Consider the following 25,376-nt stretch of genomic DNA (forward strand, 5'->3'; position numbering starts at 1 on the left):
CTACTGCAATTGTTTTAAGCGAGCAGGGCCTTATTGTCTGAATTTTGTCGTTAAGAATAAATTATCAGTGAGAAAGGTCTGTGTATTTCTACAGACTCTTATCAGTGTGTCATGATTTACTGGACTTCAATTACAGTCTACCCAAAATAGTCTTACGATCAAAATGGTAATTTGAATCATGTTGTATTGATAGGGAAACAGTAATCCACCATGTAGGCTTGATTTAACTTTCCCTCTGAAGAATAAGACCCTGTACCTTTGCTTAAACTGGCTTATAATAATATAAGTAGGAATGATAAGATATATGTGTTTCCTCGAGGAAAAGACGACTCTTGACTGATTTGTTCACTTGTTTGACCAGTGGTTGCTTTGTCAAGACGTGGCTATATATACTCATGATTACCATTCATACATAGTGGACAACAACTGATGCTTCGGATGTGTTTGCAATATTACTGTGAGATTATTTTGTGAGTTCTTCTAACTTTGATTTTTGTGTACATAACTAAGAACATAGGGATTGAAAATCCTGTTCAGATCATGCTTTGTTTTTGACAGGTGTTTTAGTTTTGCATTGGGTGTTAAGGACAGATACCATCTTAAAGTGGAAAATACACACTGTGTCTCGATACCTTTGACTGGCTGCATGTACCATGATAATTTTATACAAGTTTAACAGAGTGTTAAGTATGAAAAATAGTATGAGAGTTTTTGAAAATATTGGCTCACTCTTTCATATAGTGACAGAAGTACCTATATCTGATAAAAGTGACATAAGTATCTATATCTGATAAAATAAAGTGAAAAAGCTCATGTCCTCTGTGCGACTATCAATGATTTTCTTATATGGTTATCACTTATGAAATTAGTTTTTTCGTTCTTAAATGACAATATTACATTCGTATCGAATGATCAATATTCTGGTCGTCATCACAGCACACTAAGTCCCAGTGCTGTAAGGCATGTATCTCTGTGTTCATCGTGTATATGCCAGTTGCTATGTGCTCATTATTTCCTTAGTGTTATAAATGAAAGACACAATGGCCAGTTATTGATTGAAACAGTGGAGCCGACATCACTTGTGAGACATTGAAAACCACCCTACACTGAAGAAAGGTCCAGCAGGTTGAAGGCTATCATCATTTGATGCAATGTGTCATACAAGACGTATATGTCATTGGTGTCCTGTGAAGTCTGTGGGATTGACAGTCTAAGTAAACTTAGTCTCAGTGTATTTCGTTACACTCCACCAATGAGTCTAACAAAACCTAGTAGAAGGTCACATCAGGTATCCTTTGAGTGACCAATGACGTCCAATCAAACGTAAATAGATTTAACCAGTCAGACAACGGTTACTATTTAGTTACTATCTCTAAACAATCAAAAATCTGCATATAACACAGTTATTTGACCTGCAATATATACGCGTTGGGGTTTCTGTTGACATGGTTACCATTATCTATGATTTGTATGGATGTTTTTTCACATAGTACCCATGTGGGTTTTCGATATGCTGAGTGATCGCTTCAGCAACTGGGATACTTCACATCTCCAGTAAATAATGAAGTAATAACTGGATACATCAAGTACAGAGAGGCTCACAGTAGAGATGAGAGGATACATGTACTCCTGAACATCGCAGACTGACACCTTTTAATGGTGGAATACTGTTCTTAATGATAATATACGTAACTACTAGTATTTCATTTCCATTTTATGACAAATCAATATTGATTAGACATTTGTTGACATACAAGGAGAGTGCAGACCATCATTTTCATTAGCTTTAGTTATAAATATTCAAACAGTAATGTTATCAGTGGCAAAAAAACAAATAATCAAACTATTGACACATGACATGTTTAGATATTGTAATCTGGGGTTATAGAAGGCTTGTATGGCAATGAAACAAGGGATAAGATTTGCTGACACAAACTTCTACGATGAGAGAAAATGTATTTATGCCACAACTGAGCTGCATTGTATTGGTCTGTCAGTAGTTGAGAGTGGCACCACTGAACAGTGTTGCATTGGTCTGTCAGTAGTAGAGAGTGGCACAATTGAACTGTGTTGCATTGGTCTGTCAGTATTAGAGAGTGGGACACCTGAGCTGCATTTCATTGATCAGTCAGTAGTAGAGAGTGACACAACTGAACTGTGTTGCATTGATCTGTCAGTAGTAGAGAGTGACACAACTGAACTGTGTTGCATTGGTCTGTCATTAGTAGAGAGTGGCACAACTGAACTGTGTTGCATTGATCTGTCAGTAGTAGAGAGTGACACAACTGAGCTGTGTTGCATTGGTCTGTCATTAGTAGAGAGTGACACAACTGACCTGCATTGCATTGATCTGCCAGTAGTAGAGAGTGACACAACTGAGCTGCATTGCTTTGGTCTGTCAGTAGTTGAGAGTGACACAACTGAGCTGCATTGCATTGATCTGCCAGTAGTTGAGAGTGGCACCACTGAACTGTGTTGCACTGGTCTGTCAGTAGTAGAGAGTGACACAACTGTGCTGCATTGCATTGATCTGTCAGTAGTTGAGAGTGACACAACTGAACTGTGTTGCACTGGTCTGTCAGTAGTAGAGAGTGACACAGCTGAGCTGCATTGCATTGGTCTGTCAGTAAACTGAAGTGTTGCAAACACTACTGTCACGTTTACCTGTCAGCATCTGAGAGTGGTATGATTGAGCTGTGCCATGTTTTCCTGTCAGTAACTGAGAGTGGTACGACGGAGCTGTATCACACTGGCCTGTCAGTAACTGAGAGTCAGGTTTTGATTGATCAGTGTCATGTTGACCTGTCAGTAACTGAGAGTGGTATGATTGGTCTGTGTCACAATTGGCCTGTCTGAGTTGCTGAGAGTGGTATGATTGTGTTGTCACATCAGCCAGTCACCAGTGTTTCCACTCTTCATCCTTGAACTAGATGATGATGGAATTTAGGAACTAACCATCCCAGTGGCCTGTGGCCATCAGTGGTTTCTGGTGTTTACTTGCCTATGGAGATTAAGAGACTGTAGAGATTGGTAGAGATCACCATATGATTAGTTGACTCTGTGATACATAGATGATTAGTAGTGATTAGTAGACTCTGTGCATGTACAGTTGTGGTGATGAGGTGTTGATTTTATTGATATATTTTATTTTCTGTGCCACATCTACTCTTGTTTACAGATCCAAGGTGATGGGTAATGGTGCTTCGTCCAAAAATAAAAACACAGCAAATAGAAATTCTGGAACAGAGCGCAACCAAGCTGCAACACCAAGAAGGGGAGGTAACTTTGAGGAAATCCAGGTCCGGCAGGCGGACAACCACGTGACCCAGGACTACCGGGGCACGCCGCCACCGTCGACCAATCAACAGTCGCCAAGTCATAACAACATGGCACACAGAGATCAAGGATCCAACCTGGCCAATGTAAGTGTACAATGACTTTGGCAATCTGACCTCTGTGAAGCATTTTCACAGAATATCATTTAATAATAAAGTTTAAGATTTTTATAAAACTTGTGTACCAGACATGATATTTGGTTCAAAATTAGTACACAGAAAATCTCAATTCCTGTTATTTCAGAGGTAATTGATTTAATGACATAACCATGGTAACTTATTACAGACCATTACAACAGTCTTAGTAAACTTAGTCTCAGTTGTTTAACCTCTCCATTTGTAATAAAACTTTCCCTTCATCTTGGAAATTAGCCTCGGTAACTCATTAAGGCCGAGAGACGCGTTTGTGCGGCAAATTAATTAGCTTCTCACAGCAAGAGCTGCGTATTGGGGGTAAATAAAATGCACCTCTTATTCAGCGAGAGCCGCGCATGGTCATCAGCAGAAAGCACCTCTCATTCAGCGAGAGACTCGCATATGTGTTTTACATTTTAAATTCGTACTGTACCTATTATTTCAATCAATTTAGCAGTAATGATCAAAGATTAGCATTTCTTACGGGAGAGTTTACTTTCTGTGTTAATCAGAAGAACTATTAATGTGTTTTGATAACAATTGCTTGCAATGTCGGGGGCTTATACAGGCAAATGAAAACATGTCTGTGAGAAAGGGGATTATGAGATGTTGTTACAGGAGGCAAGTGTTTGTTACTCAGAGTGAATACTAAGATACTATGTTTGCACATTGATTGAATTAACGGTGATGAGGTTACAAAACGTTCTACTAAAATTAAACCATTCAATCATTCGTTGTAATAGTTCATATAATGAAGTGTAGGCATAAATAGCAATACTGTATTACACCCATGTTCATGTAGATTTGAAATAAACCAAGTTACTAATTTAGACTTAACTCATTTGCGACTATTGATTTTTAAAGTTGACAATAATACATAATCAAATATGAAGTGATAACTCTTACATCTACTCATAATATACATATATAGTACACATAAACCATACAAAGGTAACTGGAGCATTTTGTTCAAGCTGTTTCATGTTGATCTGAAATGTGATTTTTCAATGCAATTTACGTAAGCATTGTGCAAGAAACGTTTCTATTTCCTGTGTAATGATCACGTGTATCAGATCCATTGTCAAGAAAAGGAGGGTAAAATATCAGCTGCGGAATTGATGCGTATAATCATTCAATCGGACAACACTGAATGAGATATATGAACACCTCTTTCATCCTCAAAATAACACCCTCTGCATGTCCAGGTAAAGTTTTGTCCCATAAGTGTAAAACAAACTAATGTGCTGTTATATCACTGGACAACATGTTTCATGGAGTCACGCCCATTGTCAATCTTCTGAACCTTGTTTGCTTTCAAAACAAATATAAGTATGCCCATCTTCATAAATATTTGGGGAGATTCAGCTGCAAGTGTATACATTACAATAAATCAGTATTGCATAACTTTTTTGAATTCTATAATACATGGACTTGCATTATGATATTTATTTGTAACAATGTGCAGATTATATTGAAATGTTCAGCAAGCCATTATGTTTGTTGTACAAGTAGTGTGTGCAAAATGTATATGCAAATAAATACTATCTCTACTCAATGGTTGGATTGTGTTATCCGGGGTAAAAATAATCTGATTGTAGCACTTTGAGCGCTTTAAAGAAAAATAAACTTGTTAAAGTGCTTGTTAGTCCTACATGTACATTTCAGGCATCCTTACGCTTATGTATGTCCATGATACACAAACTTTTTCATGAAAGGTAGAGTTGATAAAGCCAAAAGCCAGCATATCAATTGGTCAGTGATCTAACCAATAGTCAATCTGTATCCAAGCTGTCGAGTGACCGAATGTGCTCTTCAGAAATTTAGCCCACGCCCCATCACCTCTCATTTCCTATGAGACAGGTATCTCATGATACGATTGGTCATAGATAACAAATCAGCCACTATATTGAACATCTGAGATGCAAAACGTCCTATTTGGGAACTTTGATGATGCCCATCCCATGACCCTTTGTCTTAAGTATGTGCAAGGAATAGTATTATGCAATATGTATGCATGTATGTTCGTGTGATAACGTATATTTTCTGCGTTAAATCTAGATGAACCAAAGTGACAAACTGTGAATCTGTTCCATTAAGTCACACACTAGCTTATTAGTACTTACCTTAAAATATTCAGTATACGCTAGCAACGTATCAGCGACAACGCTTCTTTCATAGAAGATAATTAGGCATGTGCGTAAATTCTTCTTTTCTGCCATTGACATAGATGTTTTGAACAATTTAACCTCACACAATGATATGAGAGGGACAGTTTGTTTAAGTATGTCTTACATACAAAGAATACAAACATGTGTTAAGAAAATACACATGCACTCGCCACCAAAAGTCTACAAGAGAAAGTGCAATAAAATTACGTAAAATATCACATATATGACATGTATTCACTCCTGCTTTCTTTCAACATATACCTTTACGACGCAATTAAGCAATTAAACAATCAGGACTTGCTCGTATGATGAGACAGTCTCCTGTAATCTCTGAAACCTGCCAGGGATATCAGGCGTGAATAGCCCTAATTGGTCTCACCACAGCCAGCTAGGCAATTAGCACGGGGTTCCAGGTGTTGAGCAGTGAAGTGGCCCTCAGGCTTAGTGAGTTAATACCTCTTCATAAGAAAGGTGGTGAACATGTGTGTTCAAATTATAGGCCTGTTGCACTAACTAGCTGTGTCACTAAAGTGTTTGAAAAATGCATTTTTAAATATGTCTTCAACTTCTTCAGAGATAACAATACTCTGTCAAGCTTACAATCTGGATTTATACCTGGCGATTCTACAGTAAATCAGTTAACGTATCTTTATAACTTTAAAAAATAGCACCGCATTTTGTGACATAAGCAAAGCCTTTGACAGAGTTTGGCACTATGCCATTATTCATAAACTTCATGCTTATGGCATAAGGGGTACTCTCTTAGAATGGTTCGAAAGTTATTTAGAAAGCAGAATGCAGAGAGTGGTAATAAATGTTTATAGTTCAGATATTAAAACAGTGGACACTGGTGTTCCTCAAGGTTCCGTTTTAGGTTCACTTCAGTTTATCATCTATAGTAATGACATTGTTGACGATATAGATAACAACATTTGCCTCAGATGGTACATTGATATAGACGATAATAGATGACCAACTTTAAACAGAGATTTGGCAAAAATTTCAGATTTGGCTAAAAGTGGCAAGTTAGTTTTAATCCTAGTAAGACTGAGAGCATAACATTCACTCGAAAATCGCAAAATTATGTCAGGCCCAACTTCTTAATGAATGGCGAAGTTATTAATGAAGTTGACAACCATAAACATCTACGTAACTAACACCTAGCAATAGTTGTATGTTATTTGGTCCTACTATTGATCTTTGTCATCAAACTACTTCAACTACAGTGGAACCCCTTTTACCTGGACGTTTTGGTTTCACTCGAAAAACATCCGGATAGCGAGACGTCCGGTTAACTGGATCAAACATCCAAAACATGAAAATTAAGAGAAAGCAAAAAATATTCACGTACATATATCAATAGATCAACAGTCAGTAGTAATAACAGTGAATCATCATAACATATAAGTGTACCAATAATACATGGAAGCGGAATGTAGGTTACCATTTGTCAAGTTGTCTCGGACATACTCGTATAGTGTATGGAGCTTGAGATGTTAAGTTAGATGAAAAACATAAATCGATGACACAAAGTTGCTATTTTGCCAATTGCATATTCTTTTGTTAATTTTATATGCCCTAAAAACATACGACATCCTATCGAATTTATGATATCTGCAGTAAGTAAATTTCCGGACGGGATCACATGACTTAGATCATGTGGCAGGCTATTTTTAACTTGCATTGCGACAGATAGCAGGGGTTGATTTATAAGTTTTATATACAGTACAATTACCGTGTAGTTTCCCTTAATCCTGCTTAACATGTGTTTTCGTTACTGATGAGATGTTCTCACACCAGCCAAATCCTAATGAACAACCCGAGTGACATGCGTCACTAGTGTTTTGATGGCTAATTAATCAATTCACACCAAATGCCTTCTGATAGATTAAGAAATCACATAGTCGTGCGGTAAACGGTATTGACGAGCCACATACACATGCACGTTGCACAGATCTCCCCGTCCGGATAACTGGATCATTTTTCAATGGAAATGTATGGGAATGGTTTGAAAATTTGCCATCCGGGCCTGGAAGCGCGGGGTCCGGTTAAGCGAGTACAATTAATGAACGTAAGTTTCGTTTCACATAAAAATCGTCCGGAAGGTGGGGTTTCCGGATATGTGGGGTCCGGGTAAATGGGGTTCGACTGTATATGTCCACCTATTGGAACACTTTAATGTAGTTGAGCGGCGTTAATATAAGCTTCTTGGCTTTTTAGATAATGCAGATTTCATCGCATTTAGAAATAAAAATATGTTTACACCTCATAGTCTCATTATTATTCGTTACACTCATTTGCTAAGTCTAATAAACTCTTGTAGGAGGTCTTGTCAGGTAGCCTTTGAGATTGACCAATCAGAACACAGCTTACCAAATCGAGAAAGTGGACATTTGCACATACTTTATGAACTGTTACCTAAATAAGGTTGGTACCCAAACGATTCTGAATGCTATTTTCTGTACGATCTCAATGCAGATGGAGCATGATACAACACTGAAAACAGTGGGTAAACAGTCACTTCTAATAGTGCTTTTTGTCAAATTCTAGGATGTCAGCTTGCGGAAATATTGGCTAGTGGTAGCCATGTCATCAGAAAACCCTATATTGCAGGCCAAATGTCTGTGCTTTATGCAGATTTTCTTTTGTTGAGGGATCAGTGTCAGTGACTGGGAAATTTTGTAATCCTTGACAAACCCTAAAGTAGCTGCTGTGTGATTGGTTAAGTCTGTCTTGCATTTGATTGGACAGTCATAGGTTGCTCAAAGGTTACTCAGTGTAGGATTGTAACGCAAAATACTGAGACAGTGTTTTTTTAGACTGGCTCATACACAAGCCTCAATTTGTTTTTGAAAGTTCTATGTTATTTCAGTACATACAGTGTTTATATACATCTGAATACACAAAAAGAAAAGCTTGTAACTGTTCTAGTTTCATTCAATTGTAAAAACGATTCCCTCATTGCATGCAAAGGTCATCTATTGTACTGGGAGATTTGAGAAATTTGAGAGGACCTGAGGACAATCAACCAAGATATGTCCCTCAAGGCTATCAACCAGTCAGAACTAAAACAAGAATCTTTAAATAAAGATAACAAGATCCTTGTTGATGAGATTCACAGAACATAATGCCATAATTACCATAATATGTGCCCTTCACCAGTGAACGCCCCTGTCCTACTTCTATGTTGTAAGCCAACTACAACTGAACTACGCTAGAACTGATAATTAATGTGGCAGTCTGTATTTTCCAGTTATACTGCAAATTTGTTTCTAAAAACAGACTAGTTTCTTGATTGTGTGAAAAAAAACTCTTCACTATGTCCAGTGACAAGCCATTAAAGGTCACATGCAACGTAAAACACAACCTTGCAGTTCTGATTCCTTTTGGTATGCACTTACCGAAACAAATCAGAGTTCAAACTCTAATTCTACTCTAATTTTCCTCCAACACTGGGGAAAAAAGTGGTTTCAACAACTGTTGCAACTTACACACGTGTGTAGTGAGTAGATTTGTAGAGCTTGAAACAGTACACCTGGCCGAAGTATGAGGTTCTGAGCACTAGTCTAATCTACTCGTTACATGAAAAAAACTCTGTCACAGAGAAAACTCAATGCCTGGTTTATTGACACCTATATGTCTGCCTGCCTGTCTACTAATGACAACATGCAATGCACAACTTCAATCATTGACCACATGCAGTTTGAAATTAACAGATATCGGGCTTATATGCCACAAACAAAGAGCCGGCCACGTAACCAGTGGCCAATGACAAGTAGTTACACATGAGTGCACACCCACCTGATGGGTTCATTATCGCGGCTGCTTCGGTTCGAGGGAGGTAAATCCAAGTAAAAAATATTGCACTTTTGATCTGCAATTATATGGTTATAATTTTGTTTTTTTGTTTTTTTACAATCACCAATGCATTTTAGATATCATGAACAAGTGATAACTGTGTTTTAAGTATGTTTGATTTTTTGGTTGCATGTATAATACAATACAATGCAATACAATACAACTAGATATTTGTATAGCGCGGATATATAATTAGTTCAACTGCTCAAAGGCGCTTTTTTCCCTCGATCATTGGATATTCATCACAACGGGCACATCATAGTTTCAATCTCAACTCCCTGGGGATCATACAAGTCTTGCAGCCTTATCAGACACACAGAGTTAATGTGGCTTTCTCATCCTTACGAGGTACACATTCACAGCTGGGTGGACTGGGACTCATAGTCACAGTACTTTGTCCATGTTTACTGCACGTTGTTGTACCCACAACTAGGTGTTTGTACGTATTCGTGCGGCCACCATCTGGTCATCTACCAATGGATGTGGCAGGTGACCTTTATAGTTGCTGGTTACCTTGTTCATAAAAGATTGTTATTATGGTAACTACAGTAGTGAGAAACAAACTGTAATATGATATGATATGACTTTGAGCCAGATATAATGCGAGTTCTCCACAACAAATGACATGGGAACTTTGGTACTTCCTCATTGTCTCAAAGCCACAAGGTATTATTGTGAACACTTATACCCTAGTCTTGTCTTTGTATCTCTGAAGCTTGACTCTAAAGGGGGTGTTTATTGCTTGAGTTTCTCAGCTGGATTCAACAGTGCATGTGACGTTTCATATTCTCACACGAAGGGCGTTTTAAGTGTTGCTTATGATCACTATTCATGTCCATATCAGATGTTATTGTTGATATCACCTGTTGGCAGGGCAGTAGGGTAGCCTATTAGTAAGAGCATTCTCTTGTCTCAGCGAACACCTGTGTTCAATCGCCTACAGGGATACAATGTATGAAGCCCATTTCTGGTGTTCCCTGTTATGATATTGCTCAAATATTGCTAAGAGTGATGTAAAACTAAACTCGCTCACATGTTTATATTTTGAAAATATGATTTCGAGTAAAGCAGGAAATGCACAGGTATTTTGTTTGTCTTTAAAAATACAAATAAAACTACATTAAATATTATGAAAAATACTATGAATGTCATATTTTTTGCTCAAGTACAAGGATTTGCTTTTGTTGTGAAATTTGCTACCTCCTTTGGTACAACCAGAATATGCTCCTGATGGGTTTGAATCCAAGAAGATTTAGAAGATTTCATCAAAACTGCACACTCTTACAATGTGAATCATTGTGTGCATCCCACTTTAGCTGTCAATGTTGCTACCCATTAACTCACCCTCACTCACTGATGGTCAAGAACACCAAAATGACCTTAACTCATGTAATGTAAATACTCTGGGTTTTTTGGGGGAGGGGAAGAGGGTTTGGGGGTTCAAATTATTCAGACTATTTCGACTGTAAGAGTTGCGTTCTCATACCATGGAAACTAAATGATGAACTGCTACCCAAAAAGAAATTACATCATTCAGTTGATTTTATATGATCAAATTTTATTTGGAAATATAAAAAGTATGTACATGTTCTGAGTCAGTAATCACAAGATACTTCTAACGTTCTTTGGTTTAAATTTTGAAGTTCAGTCGGTATAAATTACAACCAACCTTTTCAATTTTCACACAACAGATAGGTATCCTTGACATCTTTTAAAATTCAATAAATTTGCATTTTGTCGACAGATTTATGTCAGTCCTTGAAGGGTTTATTGCAAATTTATCTTAGTATTTTCAGTGAACCAATTTATTTTACACAAAATCCAGCCATGGATTACCTCTCATCAACTGCTGCATTAGTGATGGTTACAAAGACATAAGCAAATTTAACACCAATTCCTCAATTTTCAATGACATGAATAACAAACTGGATGAATTTTCTTTGCCCCAGAGATTTTGTTAGTTTATATTTATGAGTTATGTTATATTTCTCACTTTGTTTGACATGCAGCAAGTGGGGAAGAAGAGAACAGAGGTGAGAAATTATAACATTGTTTAACAACTGTTGTACTGTTGAATAAGAACATATGTTCTGTTGCTGTTATCTACAGATGATGCTATTCTTAATTAACAAATGAATAGAAAAACAAAACATTTCATTGCCATAAAATTAGTGATATGACTGTACATCAAGGGGTAAATGAGAACATCAAAGTGTATGTACATACTGGGAAAATTTGAAAAACCTGCCAACCTGTCTGAATATATATACATAACAAAAATCTTCCCGTTCCTGTGATGAAAGTGGTGAATGTTAAAGGTGTAACATCAGACATGAGATTTTGAAAACTTACCTGTATTTTTCAGTTGAAACAAATGGTACAAAGGCAGTTGTTTCTGCGTAGTGTTAAAATAGGTTTTGGACTAAAGAAAGATTGAAACTGCTCATCTGTTATGAGGAATACGGAATCATCTTTGTGGGAAAATATGGCACGATTTTTCAAGGATGGATGATTTTTTTATTAAATATATGAAAATACAACTTTTCTTGCTATAATAGTGTCTGTACACAAACCATTGACAGAAAATAACAATTTAATAGCACCAATCTGATCATACACTTTCAAAGCATGGTACTGTGTTATAATTGTTGTCTTGTAATGTATGATAGTTTAATGTCACACACTCATGGAGTATTATTAAGCTTATATATGCTACCAGTAATCTTTAATTGTGATATACAATAAACAGGCTCAAAAGACTTCTCAGAAAGCCTTGGAAATAAACGAGGTAAGGTAACCACTAAGATCACCATTTTTCTTTTAGAATTCTGTGGCAGACATTTCATTCATGTATGATTTGTTCACCCAGGTCACAGATCTGGCTGACATTATTGCACATTCTAAGTTTGCTTCAGTGAAAGATCAAAGGCATCGACAACACTTTATCAGACAATAATGTGCACTTTTTGCATTTCGTCACAATGTGTTGATGTCGCTGCACCATTCCAGTCTGTTCATCATTTGTTTTTACTAGTAACGCTTGTCTTAGCACACTTTCACCCTGAACTATTATATCGTTAAAGCACTCGGATGCAAGCATCCTCATGCTTTAACTATAACAGTTCAGGGTGAAAGTGTGCTTTATTACACAATACATGGTGGTAGAACGAACCATATTTCTTAATTGTTGTGTCCACTGTTATTAAACTTACTTGTAGGTTCTACTTAAACATCTGCCCAAATTTAGCAGGAACATCGATAAAAGTGATGTAAGGCCAAACTCACTTGGCTTTAGAAAGGTTTGAATTAGTCAGTTTGACTTGGCCTCTTTGGATTATATTAAACAGGTTGAAATTTTTGTTAAAAGGCAGAAAAAGTATCTTTTCTTGGGAACAATTTCTGGTATTTTTTCCATATGCCAGTTTGTGAAGAAGAATAAAGCATGGCAGCATCACTAAGTATTTTCAGACCACACTTTCATGTTTTACATTTCAGAGATTTATTCCTGCTTTCTCAGATCTACTGAAATAAAACTAAAGTATACAGCAACCTAAATTAATTATTTTTATATTTATTCAATCTTGTACAATGTGTGGCTGGAAGGGTGAATGTAAAAACATGCAATGCAAAATAATGTGACCTAAAGGGTATAGATTTAGTTTCTCACTTCAGACAATAAACACTTAAAACCTAAGTTCCCTTTATAAGTGATTTGTTTAAATATTCTGTTTTGATACTAGTATATGTAGTATGACCTCTCTGCACTTTATAATTGGACATCTATTGTCAGTTTGTTGCATCATTAGACTTTCCACGGATGTTATGTTTTATTATAGTTTAAGATATTGCATCTTTGGTCTCACAGATATTTTCAGTACATGTAGATACACGATCATGATTTTTGGATCAGGTTACATACAAAACGAGGAATGACTTCTGTGTCAGGGTACATACAAAACAAGGAATGACTTCTGTGTCAGGGTACATACAAAACGAGGAATGACATTCTGTGACAGGGTACATGCAAAACAAGGAATGACTTCTGTGACAGGGTACATACAAAACAAGGAATGACTTCTGTGACAGGGTACATACAAAACAAGGAATGACTTCTGTGACAGGGTACATACAAAACAAGGAATGACTTCTGTGTCAGAGTACATACAAAACAAGGAATGACTTCTGTGTCAGGGTACATACAAAACAAGGAATGACTTCTGTGTCAGGGTACATACAAAACAAGGAATGTCTCAGGACTTAAACATAATGAGGCAATTTGAGTGATTATTTTTACTGACTCTAAAAAGAATAACAATATGTTCAAATCCCATGTAAAAAGGGTGAGCTATAGACCCTGTGTTTGTTTTGAACCACATCCCTATGTTTCATGTATGCCACCTTCCTATATTTCCACACATTTACCTGTGTATCTCTGGGATTGTGTTTTATAATACATTTAACCATGCTGTTGTTTTTTTAAACATATTTTTTATGTACCCATACCTGAATTCTGTTAAACTCTATTCATTATCATAAACATAATGCACTCTTCAAGGTCAGCACATGCACCATATGTTTTCTTATAAATTTCTGAGTCAAAAAAGAAACTTCACATTCTTTCTTCAGGGCACTATAAAAGAACAAGAGATGGTAAGATGGTTCAGTTGTTATTATTTCATTGCTGAGATCTGTGTGATGTACTCGATACACTGACAGTGCCACAATCAGTTCCGTTAGGCTACACCGCTGTTCCAAAACATGGATATACAGATTGTCAAGTCACAAGAATAAAAATTTGAAATTTCTCAGTTCAATATTGTGCATGGCCGCCCTACACATTCACTACTGCCAAGCACCGTCTCCTCATCAATTGCCTGATGTTTGTGAATACGTGGTTAGGGATTCTGAGCCATTGCTCTTGCAAGGCAGCACCAAGTTCCTGCAAATTCTGATGATGGTTCCTAAGACCACGAAACCTTCTCCCAAGTGAACATACGCTATTGATTACAGTCAGGAGACCTCGATGACCAGTCCATGGCGTTGATTCCAGGGTTTTGGAGGAAATTTCGTGTCAGCATTGTGGTATGCATCCGATCACTATCATGCTGGAACTGTAGACCTGGGCCATGAGCCGCCATGAAAGGAACAAGTTAAGGTGTGAGCACCTGGTCACGGAAAGCAGCAGCTGTGAGGTTTCCATGGATGACCAGAAGTCGGGAACGGTCGTTCCCACAGAATGCAACCCACACTATGCAACTTCCGCCCCTGAATCTTTCGGCTTCCTGTACACAACATTGGGCATACCAACGTCATCTGCAGACTCTATGCCAGTCGATCTATTAGGGTAAAGTTGGACTCATCGCTAAAGACGACTCAATTCCAGTCTCTGACACTGACGTTGATGAAATGGCGTCAATATTGGCCCACGATATGGACATCGAGAATGGAGATTGGCAGCCCGCAAGCAATTTCGGATGGTCTGTGAGGCAGTCGACCTCTAGACGTCTCATCCCTGGTTCGTGTAGCTGGCAGAAATCTGTCACATAGGTGACGTAGGATGATCTGATGGTCCTCTGCTCGTGATGTCACACGTGGACGACCCAACCTCGTAAGTCATACACAGTACAACGGCTGCATCCCATTGCTCTTGCGACGTCAGTAACTGATCTTCCCGCCAACGGCACGTTCACATTGCACATTTGACATTCGTGGCATTTAAAGTACTGTTAGAACTGTGTTTTAAAAGTGTTTTTTCAGTTCTTGAGGCCAATGCAAACAGATACGCAAATGATGCGAAGATCACGTGATCGACTGCACGTGCAAAACCTGATTTGGCACTAACGTCATTTGCGTGATGAATGGATGGGTTTTAGTGGGTTTTGCTAACATTTTTCTAGAGTCGAAAGATAGGGATCCCATTTCGGATACATAGATATATCATCAGAGAAAAAGTATTCATTATTTTTAAAACTTACATTTTGTGAAGTTTCTTTTTTGACTTAGTATATATACTAGAACTTGAACTTGGTTCACCTGTGTCACACCAGGTATGTCTGATATTATAACAGCTGGTACACTTGTGTCTGATATTGTTACACCTGGTACACCTGTGTCTGGTATTCTCACACCTGGTATACTGGTCTCTGATATTATCTCAGAGACTGATACACCTGTGTCTTATATTGTTGCACCTGGTACACATGTGTCTAATATTATCACACCTTATACACTTGTGTCAGACATTGTCACATTTGAAATATCAAATGTTTGTGATTGGCAGATTTGATACTCTGGTGTCCTTGATTATCATACATGGTACATGTGTCTCAGTCAGGGTAGACTTTGTGTCTCTGTATCTTGTTTGCATCATGCTAGTATTTACAACAATATTTCATCTGAAAATGATATTTCATGTACCATCTAACAGTCATATACCAGAATATTTGTATTATTTGTAGCCGTTAAATTTATATCTTAATATTTTAGTTTGTTTTCTTCATGCTTCCATGACAATGGGCAGTGTGTCAGTGTGTGTGTGCGTCGGTTTCTGTGTGTCTGTGTATGTATATGTACATATATATACACACACACATGTATGTGTATATATGAATACTGTCTCTATCTCTCTTTTCACACACACACCCACACGCACACACACACAGACAGACACACACATATATATAAAGTTTTGTAAATAATTATGATTCCTGAATTAATACTTAATAACATGCAAGAAATATATATGAAATTCCAAGTTTTGGGTTTTAGTTTATAAAGCACTTTTAGCCTGGTTTACATATTTTATGTAGATGATGTCTATTTTTGGTTTGATTTCCAATATCCTCCAATTACTGATTGTCTCCTTTATGGATTTGTTTGTATTTTGTTGCTATGGTGACACAGGGTATTATCCAACACATCTTCATTGTCACTGTGTTTGTATGGTCTCCACTGACTAAACCAAATATGGAATAATATGACAGAGGACCATGTCAAAACTCTCCCAGTACCTGTTTACTTTGAGACAACCCGTTCCTTAAACTTTGTGGGTGTCAATAATAAACTGATATGGGTATGCCCAGGCAATTTCACATTTAACAGCATAAACAGATTGATTACATCTTCTTACAGCTGTTCCTAACTATTGTTCCTTCCATTTTTTCATTAGAGGGGTTATCAAAGCTATTCTTGTTTTGTCCACATTTATGACATGTGACTCTGGTCTTGAAGACCTGGATATATCCAATATTTAACTTCTTTATAACATGCTTATATCTCCATGATATTTAACGCTACCTAACCCTAACCATATTTGACTTTACACCAACCAGCTGTGTTTCATCTGACTCCATGAAAATCAATTTTGGTATACCTGACTCCATGACATGCAATCTTGTTACACCTGGCTGCATGACATCTAACCTTGTTATACATGACTGCATGACAACCATTTTTGCTACACTTGAATGCATGACAACCAATTTTTTTTATATTTGACTGCATCACAACCGATCTCACTGTATTTGATTGCATGACAACCAATCTTGTTACACCTGACTGCATGACAATCAATGTTAATTTATCTGACTGCATGACAACTTATTTAGTTACAACTGACTGATCCCTTTTTTAAACATTTTCTTATGTTCTGGGTATGTGTTTTGATTGAGATGTCATCTAGAAGAAATTTACAAAGATTATTGTCTGTGCTCCATTTGTTGGTGGAGTAGTTGATTATGAATAGGTGATCAGTGTTGATACATAAAGTCTGAGTAACCTATATCTTTTGTTTCCATGCAACATTCTAGAAGAACCATCAGGTAAGAAACTACTCATGATAATCATAATTGCTGTTTCTGGTTCACACATCATCACATCTCAACATCACCACATTGTCACATCACATAACCACATTGTCACATCATATAACCACATTGTCACATCATCACATCACAACATTGACACATCACATAACCACATTGACACATCATCACATAACCACATTGACACATCATCACATTACAACATGGACACATCATCACATTACAACATGGACACATCATCACATCACAACATGGACACATCATCACATCACAACATGGACACATCATCACATCACATCACAACATGGACACATCATCACATCACAACATTGACACATCATCACATTACAACATTAACACATGGCCATATCATCACATCACCACATTGACTCATCATCTTATCACAACATGGACATCATCACATCATCTCATCACAACATGGACACATCATCACCACATTGACACATCATCACATCACCACATTGACTCATCATCTTATCACAACATGGACACATCATCACATCACCACAGTGACACATCACCATATTGACGCATAATTACATCACCGTATTCACACATTGCATCATCACATCACCACACTGACACATCACCACACTGACACATCATCACATCACAACATTGACACATCATGATATCACCTCTTTGACACATGGCCACATCATGATACTATCAGATCACCACATCATCACATAACCACGTCATTGCATTTTGATGTCATCACATCACATCACCACATCATCAATTCCCTACATTATCACATTACCATGTCACCACATTTCCATATTGCCACATCACATCATCAGACCACATCACCACATTGCCATATTGCCACATCATAACATTGCCACATCACCACATCACCACATCACCACATTGCCATGGTACGATCACATCATATCACCACATTATCACATCACATCAGCACATCATCAATTCCCCACGTTATCACATTACCATGTCATCACATTTCCATATTGCCACATCACATCATCAGACCTCATCACCACATTGCCATGGTACCATCACATCAGATCGACACATCACCACATTGCTGTAATGTAAAGAGACATGCATCACAAAATATTGTCATCCCACAAGAAGCTGACATGCCACAATCGTATTCCTTGAAAAATGTTCAAACTGGTGTCAAACCCTTATGTCCTCAAACTCAAACACTTAGTGATACCATCACTGATTGTCTGACTGATTCCAATAGCAATCTTTGCATTTGAAATCTGTTTAAATAATTAGAAAATCCATGTAAAATGTAGATAGCATGTCAAAGGTCAAGGTCAGCTTTGAGGTTATAATGAAACATCATTTGATTATTCACTGATGGTTTATATTTCTTGCACTTTATAAACTGCCTAGGTTTGAGGTCAAGGTCAAGGAGAATGTTTTCAGAATGGAAGAAGTTGGAATGATAGTATTTAGGACATTTACAGAAATACATGCGAAATGACAAGTTGTTGCAAGCAACTCCAGTTCTGATTATACTTCAGTGTGAACATGTATGATGTGGTAAACATCTGCGACCTGCATCATGCTTCTGCTCTCTACCCACATCAATCAGCATGCCATTGTATATTCTTCAAATTCTGTTCAAAGCAACATATATATCACGCACAGTCTCACAAAATCCCAGTTTACTGGTTCCATTCCAGCCCCATCTTTTGTGTATATGTTGAACCTAGTGTTTCCAACAATATGACATCAACACTTTTATGTTTTTTGCAACAGTTGAAGCTTAAATTGTCTGACATGAAGGTAAGAGTTACCAGTCCGTCTGACACCTCTCTCACATCTGTCAAATGATGTCTGTAAAGCTGTTCACTGAGGAATCTTTCCATAGCACATGCACTGTTTCCTGAGGAAATATCATGTCTGGAGTGAATGGAAATCAGAGCAAAGAAGAACAAGAAATAGAGTTGGATGTCTCAACTTTGATGCATCAAGTCTAAGTTGATGTTGAAATGCTCAATTTGGCCTGACACAATTCTTACAGTATCTATCATCTAATGCATTAAACTGGATGTTCTGAATTCTTGGTTATCTCAAACTCACTCGGTAGTCTGAAGAGTTCAGAATATATTTAAAGACTTCCACCGACCAGTCAAACAATTTTGTTTCATTTGGAATTTTGTAGCAAGCATAACTGCCCAAACATGAAATATTTTGAAGCATCAAGGACAGCAAAAGATGACTGGTCTGAAGAAAGGGATGCATGAATGTAGATATGACAAATGATTTTGGTTTGATTACTTATTATTTAAATGTTTTTCTTATGTCATATGCATGATGTATGTTTTCTTCTTCTTGTCTGATGGTTAGGTCAGAATTCAAAAAAGCTGATTAGGAAGTGTAGAATGGACGAGTCAAACTGTTTCATATAACAGCAAGTGTGTGAGACAACGTGATTTGATTTGATTCCAGTAAAAGTACAAGCGTATTCCCTTTAGATGTGTTGAGAAGGGTATGAACTGATCTCCCTTCAGTTTCCAGCACTGACGATAATAACCTCAGCTTTCTGTTTGTAAACACATGAGTCTTGTTGTATCACTACTGCATGTGGGAAGGCATTCGTGTCATAGTTGTGGTCCTTAGCAGAGGCACAATCTGCTGCTCATGTGTTCAACATTACCAGTTTAAACTGATTTGTTTAATTGATACGTCAGGATATTATCCATGCTTGCTAGTTTCAGTTGTCTTCCTTAGATATGCTAGGATTATATAATCCTAATGTATTTGAATCCAAGTTTCCTTCTGACTTTTATCTTTGGTCTGCTTGTGGGTATCTGTGATCCTGGTTCAAATCCTAACTTTGCTCAGGAGAATTGGTCCAAGGTTTGCCAGTATAATTCTTGTGGGTGTTAGCAAGTAGTAAATGTCAAACAACTGCTTCATATCAGGCCACAGTTTACATTGCATGGTTCAGTGACAATTCAAATGTAAAACCTATTTTAAGCATGTCATCCTTGAAAAGAGACTGGTTACTTTAATCAAATCCAGTCAAATATATATTCATGCTAATCTACAGAAGGGAAAATGTCCTTAGTTAAGGACTAACTCGCACGTCTATTCAATTGAGGCCATGATGAAGAAGGGTTTATGGGTATTTCGTCTCGCGAGATCTCACTAGCTTTAAATATGGTCTACTTCCGAATGTCATGATGAAGATACCAATATCACATCTACTATGTTTATGACATGAAATTGTCAGCTATCATGCATAAGAATTGTTAGTCAATAAACTCAAGCATTGTCAGTTAACATACACTTGTATTGTCAGATAACTTGCATACGAATGACCAGTTAACACTCACAAATATTGTCAGTTAAGTTTCATAAGAATAATGTCAGCACCCAGGTATTTCCAGTTAATGTCCACAAGAATTGTGTACACACACAGGTATTGTCAGTTAACTTGCATAAGAATTGTCAATGCACCCAGTTATTGTCGCTTAACACCCCTAAGAATTGTCAGTTTAACACACCCAAACATTTCAGGGTAGACTTGTCCATGTCTGCAGGAAGTAGTTGGTTCACCACAATGTAATCAATCCCTATGTCATCAGCTCAAGAAACTGTGGCACTAAAGCTTTAACACTGAGCAAATTACAAATTACAAAGCAGTTGCAGCGTCAAGGAAAACATGAACAACCAGCATTGCATCAATACCCAGACAGTCTCCATGGGGACCATTAAATAGTAGTCCTGGTAATGATGGTGTTTATGGTAACAGGTTGTTTAGACAATCCATGACAACAAGCTCTAACTGCAGCCATACAAATAGTTTAAGTATTAGAGGCATTTTTTGCTGCTTGTTGGAGAACTGGAAAATCTGCCAGACACTAGAAATTGTTTACCACAAATGTTAATTCTGTTGTTATTTACTCATGCAAGATATGATGTTATTGATGATTTTCAAATGACACAATCATTATCTATTTGTCAATGAAGATTAAGTATAAATTTTAAATTATAGGTGAAGAAAATTGTATTGGAAAAATAAAAAAATAAGTCCCACTAGCAGCAAATGTTATCAGAAATAGTTTTAATTGGTATATCTTCAAAGGATGTATGTCAACAGACTAGTATTGTTGTGGTGTTATGAAATGATCATGGTACAACAAAATTAAGTTTCAATAGAAATGCTCGAGAGTCTACAGAAATGTGACAGAAACCCTGGGAGCAGTGTACATTGCTACGCTCTGTGGGCAGGAGTATTGACACGCTGATCAATCATTCAATATATTGATTTTGAGGACAGCAACCATTGAACACAACTTACCTCATCTACAGTTTGGGGGGCTCCAGAAGGGGGGATACAGTGCACTAAAAAAACATATTAGTGTCATATGAGTTGTAATATTACTGTGTGAGCCCACCCCCGTATGTCCAGAATCTGTTATGTCAGTTGACATGCAAGAGGATTTATCCTTTCTTGAATCCAGAAAGCCAGCAAAAATTCAGAATTTTCAAATATGTATACATTCTGACTTGATACAAGTCTGATCATAAAATGCCTTGAATAGTTTCCAAATTTTTGCCTGAATTTATGCCTGAAATTTGGCTTGCAAAATAATTCACTAGGCTGAAATTTGAATGTAAAAACAAAGCAAAAGATAAGGAAAATAGATGAGGAGAAGATATTGTGGGCATGGCACAGGTTTCATAATTAAACTATTAATATCATTAACATTGTACCAGGTCATAATCTTGCATGAGTTAAAAGTGTATCATAAGTTGGAAAGAGTGATATATTAACAAAATAACCCTAGAAAAATTCACTAACCAGTTGGGCCAGTGGCTGTGGAGATTTTACTAGCCACGGGCTTACGGGTTAGTTCGCACACTGCGTGAATCACCCTCTTGTTATTTACAAAGCATTTCATCCAGAAATATTTCAAATGATCAAACTAGCTATGTTTGTTTACAGCAACAAGTGAGGTTATTCTCATTTATCATTGCCAGTGTTTGCTACTAAAATCTGACCCTGACATTTTAAAAGTGCTTTCATCATTGCTGCCACTGACAGAAAGAACTAATTTACTTACAAGTATTTACTAGTGAGTATATCAGTGAAAGTGCTGAACATGATATATGTAGATACTACTTATATTGATCCATGTTCACTGGTTCATTCATATTGATAAAATGTTAACTGGCACTCACAGTTGTTGTGGGTGGATCAGCCTTGGGAGTAGGAAACCAATATTGCATTGATTTTCCTTTTGTTTCACATGCAGAAGACAAACTGTTGACAAAAGATCATTGAAATGAAAACATTTCAGTCTGTCTTTGAGGATGTAGCCTCTGAAGAAAGTTGTAGTGACAGAGGTGTTGTACAAAGAACCAGTCAGAGGTTTATGTTAAGGTATGGGAGTTCCGATCACCTTAACACTGAGATGGCTTCGTACAATGGCACCTCGATATATATGTTCTTGTTTGGCGTCAATGACTCGGTCAATACAGATTAAATGTTACTTCGGATTCAAGTCTCAACCAGAAATCAATATTAATATTATATGATTCTTCTTTGTATCAGCAATTTTTTTTAAGATTAGAAATATGAAACATTAAAAAAAATAAAATAAAAACTATGTAGTTTTTATTGGTATATTCTATTATGTTGTGTCCAGGTTAAGCCGTTTTAGGGAGATGAACTTACACAACTATATACAAATTATCAACAGTCTCCACTTCAACAAAATTCAATTTCTTTTTTTTCCCACAAAACCAACACACCTCGTAACAATACTATTTCAAAATACTATTTTACATTAGGTCAAAACAATTTATTTCTTGTTTTAAAGATCCGGCAGTCATATGTTTTCAAGAGTAGGAGAGAAACACAAAAGTGACTTTTCCCTGTTTAAGAAAAAATATTCTAATGTTTTTATTGACCCCAAAATGTTAACTTTCAAGAAATTTGTTCTTAGATTTTTTTACCCCATATACGCTTCAGAAATTGCCCAAAGTAAAATATTTGACTGGTGATTTGTTTTAGTCTTTAGGTTTTCTGTTGAAATATATATAAAACAAGAAATAATATTGGTCTGGCTTTATTGATCACAACGAGCATTATGGGTTTTTTACATCATCCTCCATCCTACAACCAGCTATGTTGAGTAAAAACCCTGTGGTTAGTCAGTAAACCATTAACAAAGTTCACCTTCATATGCTGGTGGGTTGATCAAGTGCATTGCTAGTCTAGTGTTAAACTGTGATGGCTGTAACTAATGTAGAACCGCCTCCACGGTTCATGTATCAGACAACAGGATGCTGCAGCTGTACAACCAACACAGGTCCTCTTCACTTTAACAATAGTCTTGTGGAAAACATAATCTTGTCAAGTAACCCTTCCAGCTAGCTAGCCATATTTGAACTCACAGAGAATCTTAGCTGATGACTGTCTTAGCTGAAGACAATGTCAAAAAGAGAAGATAAAATATTTAATGTGTTTAGTAATTAAACTTTGAAAAGGAAACCTTTGTCCTAAGTTAACTATGAATGGAAATGATGTACATCCTTGTGTATATTGTTGTGTTCAGTCTTGGCAGAATAGGTCAAATATGATATAAAAATCATTCTTTTTATTAGATTTGATACATAGTTCATTAGTAGAAATATTTTTCAGTTTGATATTTTAAAATTTTTTGTTAATATCATTAAACAACCATTTTTGCATGATTGTATGATTTTTCCTAATGCATACAGGTACCATATTGAATTTGTGACCATTTTGAGTGCAAACAACAACTTGGTAACTCCTTCCCTTATATCAAACCTCAGTGAGATTCCAGTTTCAGCCATTGTGACACTCGGTAATGCAGTGCGAGAGATGCATATAGATGTATCCCATGGGAACATAATACGGATTGAATCTATTACTTTATAAATCATTAATTCTTGCAGTTTTATTGATTGAAAGAGTGAAAAGATAATGGGTGCAAATTGCCTGAGGCTTAGCTTTTGTCTGCATATGGCATTAGATGGTTATACTGTCTGCATTTGGTATTTTTGTTACATCCAATATAAATATTTATTTAGAATACCTGTATCTTTTTTCGTATTATTCCGTAAGCATGCCTTCTGTCAGCTCTGCTTTGGGGTTGCTTTTGGAGCTGCATATTTCATATTGCACCTTTGATGATTATGAAGTCTCTTTTGCCATAAGGGGCAGTGAGGTAGCCTAGTGTTTAAAGTGTTCGCTCATCACACCGAGGACCCTAGTTTGATTCACCATGTGGGTACAATGTGTGAAGCCCATTTCTGGTGTCCTCCACCATGATATTGCTGGCATATTGCAAACTGGTGTAAAACCAAACTCACTCACTCTTTTGTCACTGAGGTGCTAATATTTCTGTATATTTCATATTGCACCCTTGATGTTTAGTGATATCTCCTTTGTCATATTTCTTATTGCATCCTTGATGTTTTGTGATGACTCTTGTGTCACATTAATGCTTAAGGTGCAACATACTTCTTATTGCACCCTTGATGATTAGTGATGTCTCTTCTGTCACAAAGGTGCTTAAGGTGCAACATACTTCTTATTGCACCCTTGATGATTAGTGATATCTCTTCTGTCACAAAGGTGCTTATGGTTCTATATATTCGACATTGCACCCTTGATGATTAGTGATGTCTCTTCTGTCACATTAATGCTTAAGGTGCAACATACTTCTTATTGCACCCTTGATGATTAGTGATATCTCTTCTGTCACAAAGGTGCTTATGGTTCTATATATTCGACATTGCACCCTTGATGATTAGTGATGTCTCTTCTGTCACATTAATGCTTAAGGTGCAACATACTTCTTATTGCACCCTTGATGATTAGTGATATCTCTTCTGTCACAAAGGTGCTTATGGTTCTATATATTCGACATTGCACCCTTGATGATTAGTGATGTCTCTTCTGTCACAAAGGTGCTTAAGGTGCAACATACTTCTTATTGCACCCTTGATGATTAGTGATATCTCTTCTGTCACAAAGGTGCTTATGGTTCTATATATTCGACATTGCACCC

At 36.9% G+C, this 25,376-nt stretch overlaps 2 protein-coding genes across 2 annotated transcripts in view; both read left to right on the forward strand.

Moving 5' to 3' along the window:
• The window catches only part of LOC137296493 (uncharacterized), a 41,995-nt gene that overhangs the window by 1,044 nt on the left and 15,575 nt on the right, over positions 1-25,376 (forward strand). The window contains exons 2-4 of the mRNA XM_067828281.1: positions 3,179-3,422; positions 11,506-11,529; positions 12,246-12,284. Of these exons, the coding sequence (XP_067684382.1) occupies positions 3,189-3,422; positions 11,506-11,529; positions 12,246-12,284 (297 nt within the window). The 5' untranslated portion in view covers positions 3,179-3,188. The remainder of the gene's footprint in view (positions 1-3,178; positions 3,423-11,505; positions 11,530-12,245; positions 12,285-25,376) is intronic.
• On the forward strand, positions 1,904-2,635 carry LOC137296491 (uncharacterized). Its single transcript, XM_067828280.1, has one exon. The coding sequence runs from the start codon at positions 1,904-1,906 to the stop codon at positions 2,633-2,635; it is 732 nt and encodes a 243-aa protein (XP_067684381.1).

The sequence above is a fragment of the Haliotis asinina genome, chromosome 9, assembly GCF_037392515.1.
Source record: "Haliotis asinina isolate JCU_RB_2024 chromosome 9, JCU_Hal_asi_v2, whole genome shotgun sequence".
NCBI classification, from domain to species: Eukaryota; Metazoa; Mollusca; class Gastropoda; order Lepetellida; family Haliotidae; genus Haliotis; species Haliotis asinina.

Bases quoted from the DNA above. Each gene is read 5' to 3' on its own strand.
- LOC137296491 (XM_067828280.1), top strand. From the start codon at position 1,904: ATGAAACAAGGGATAAGATTTGCTGACACAAACTTCTACGATGAGAGA.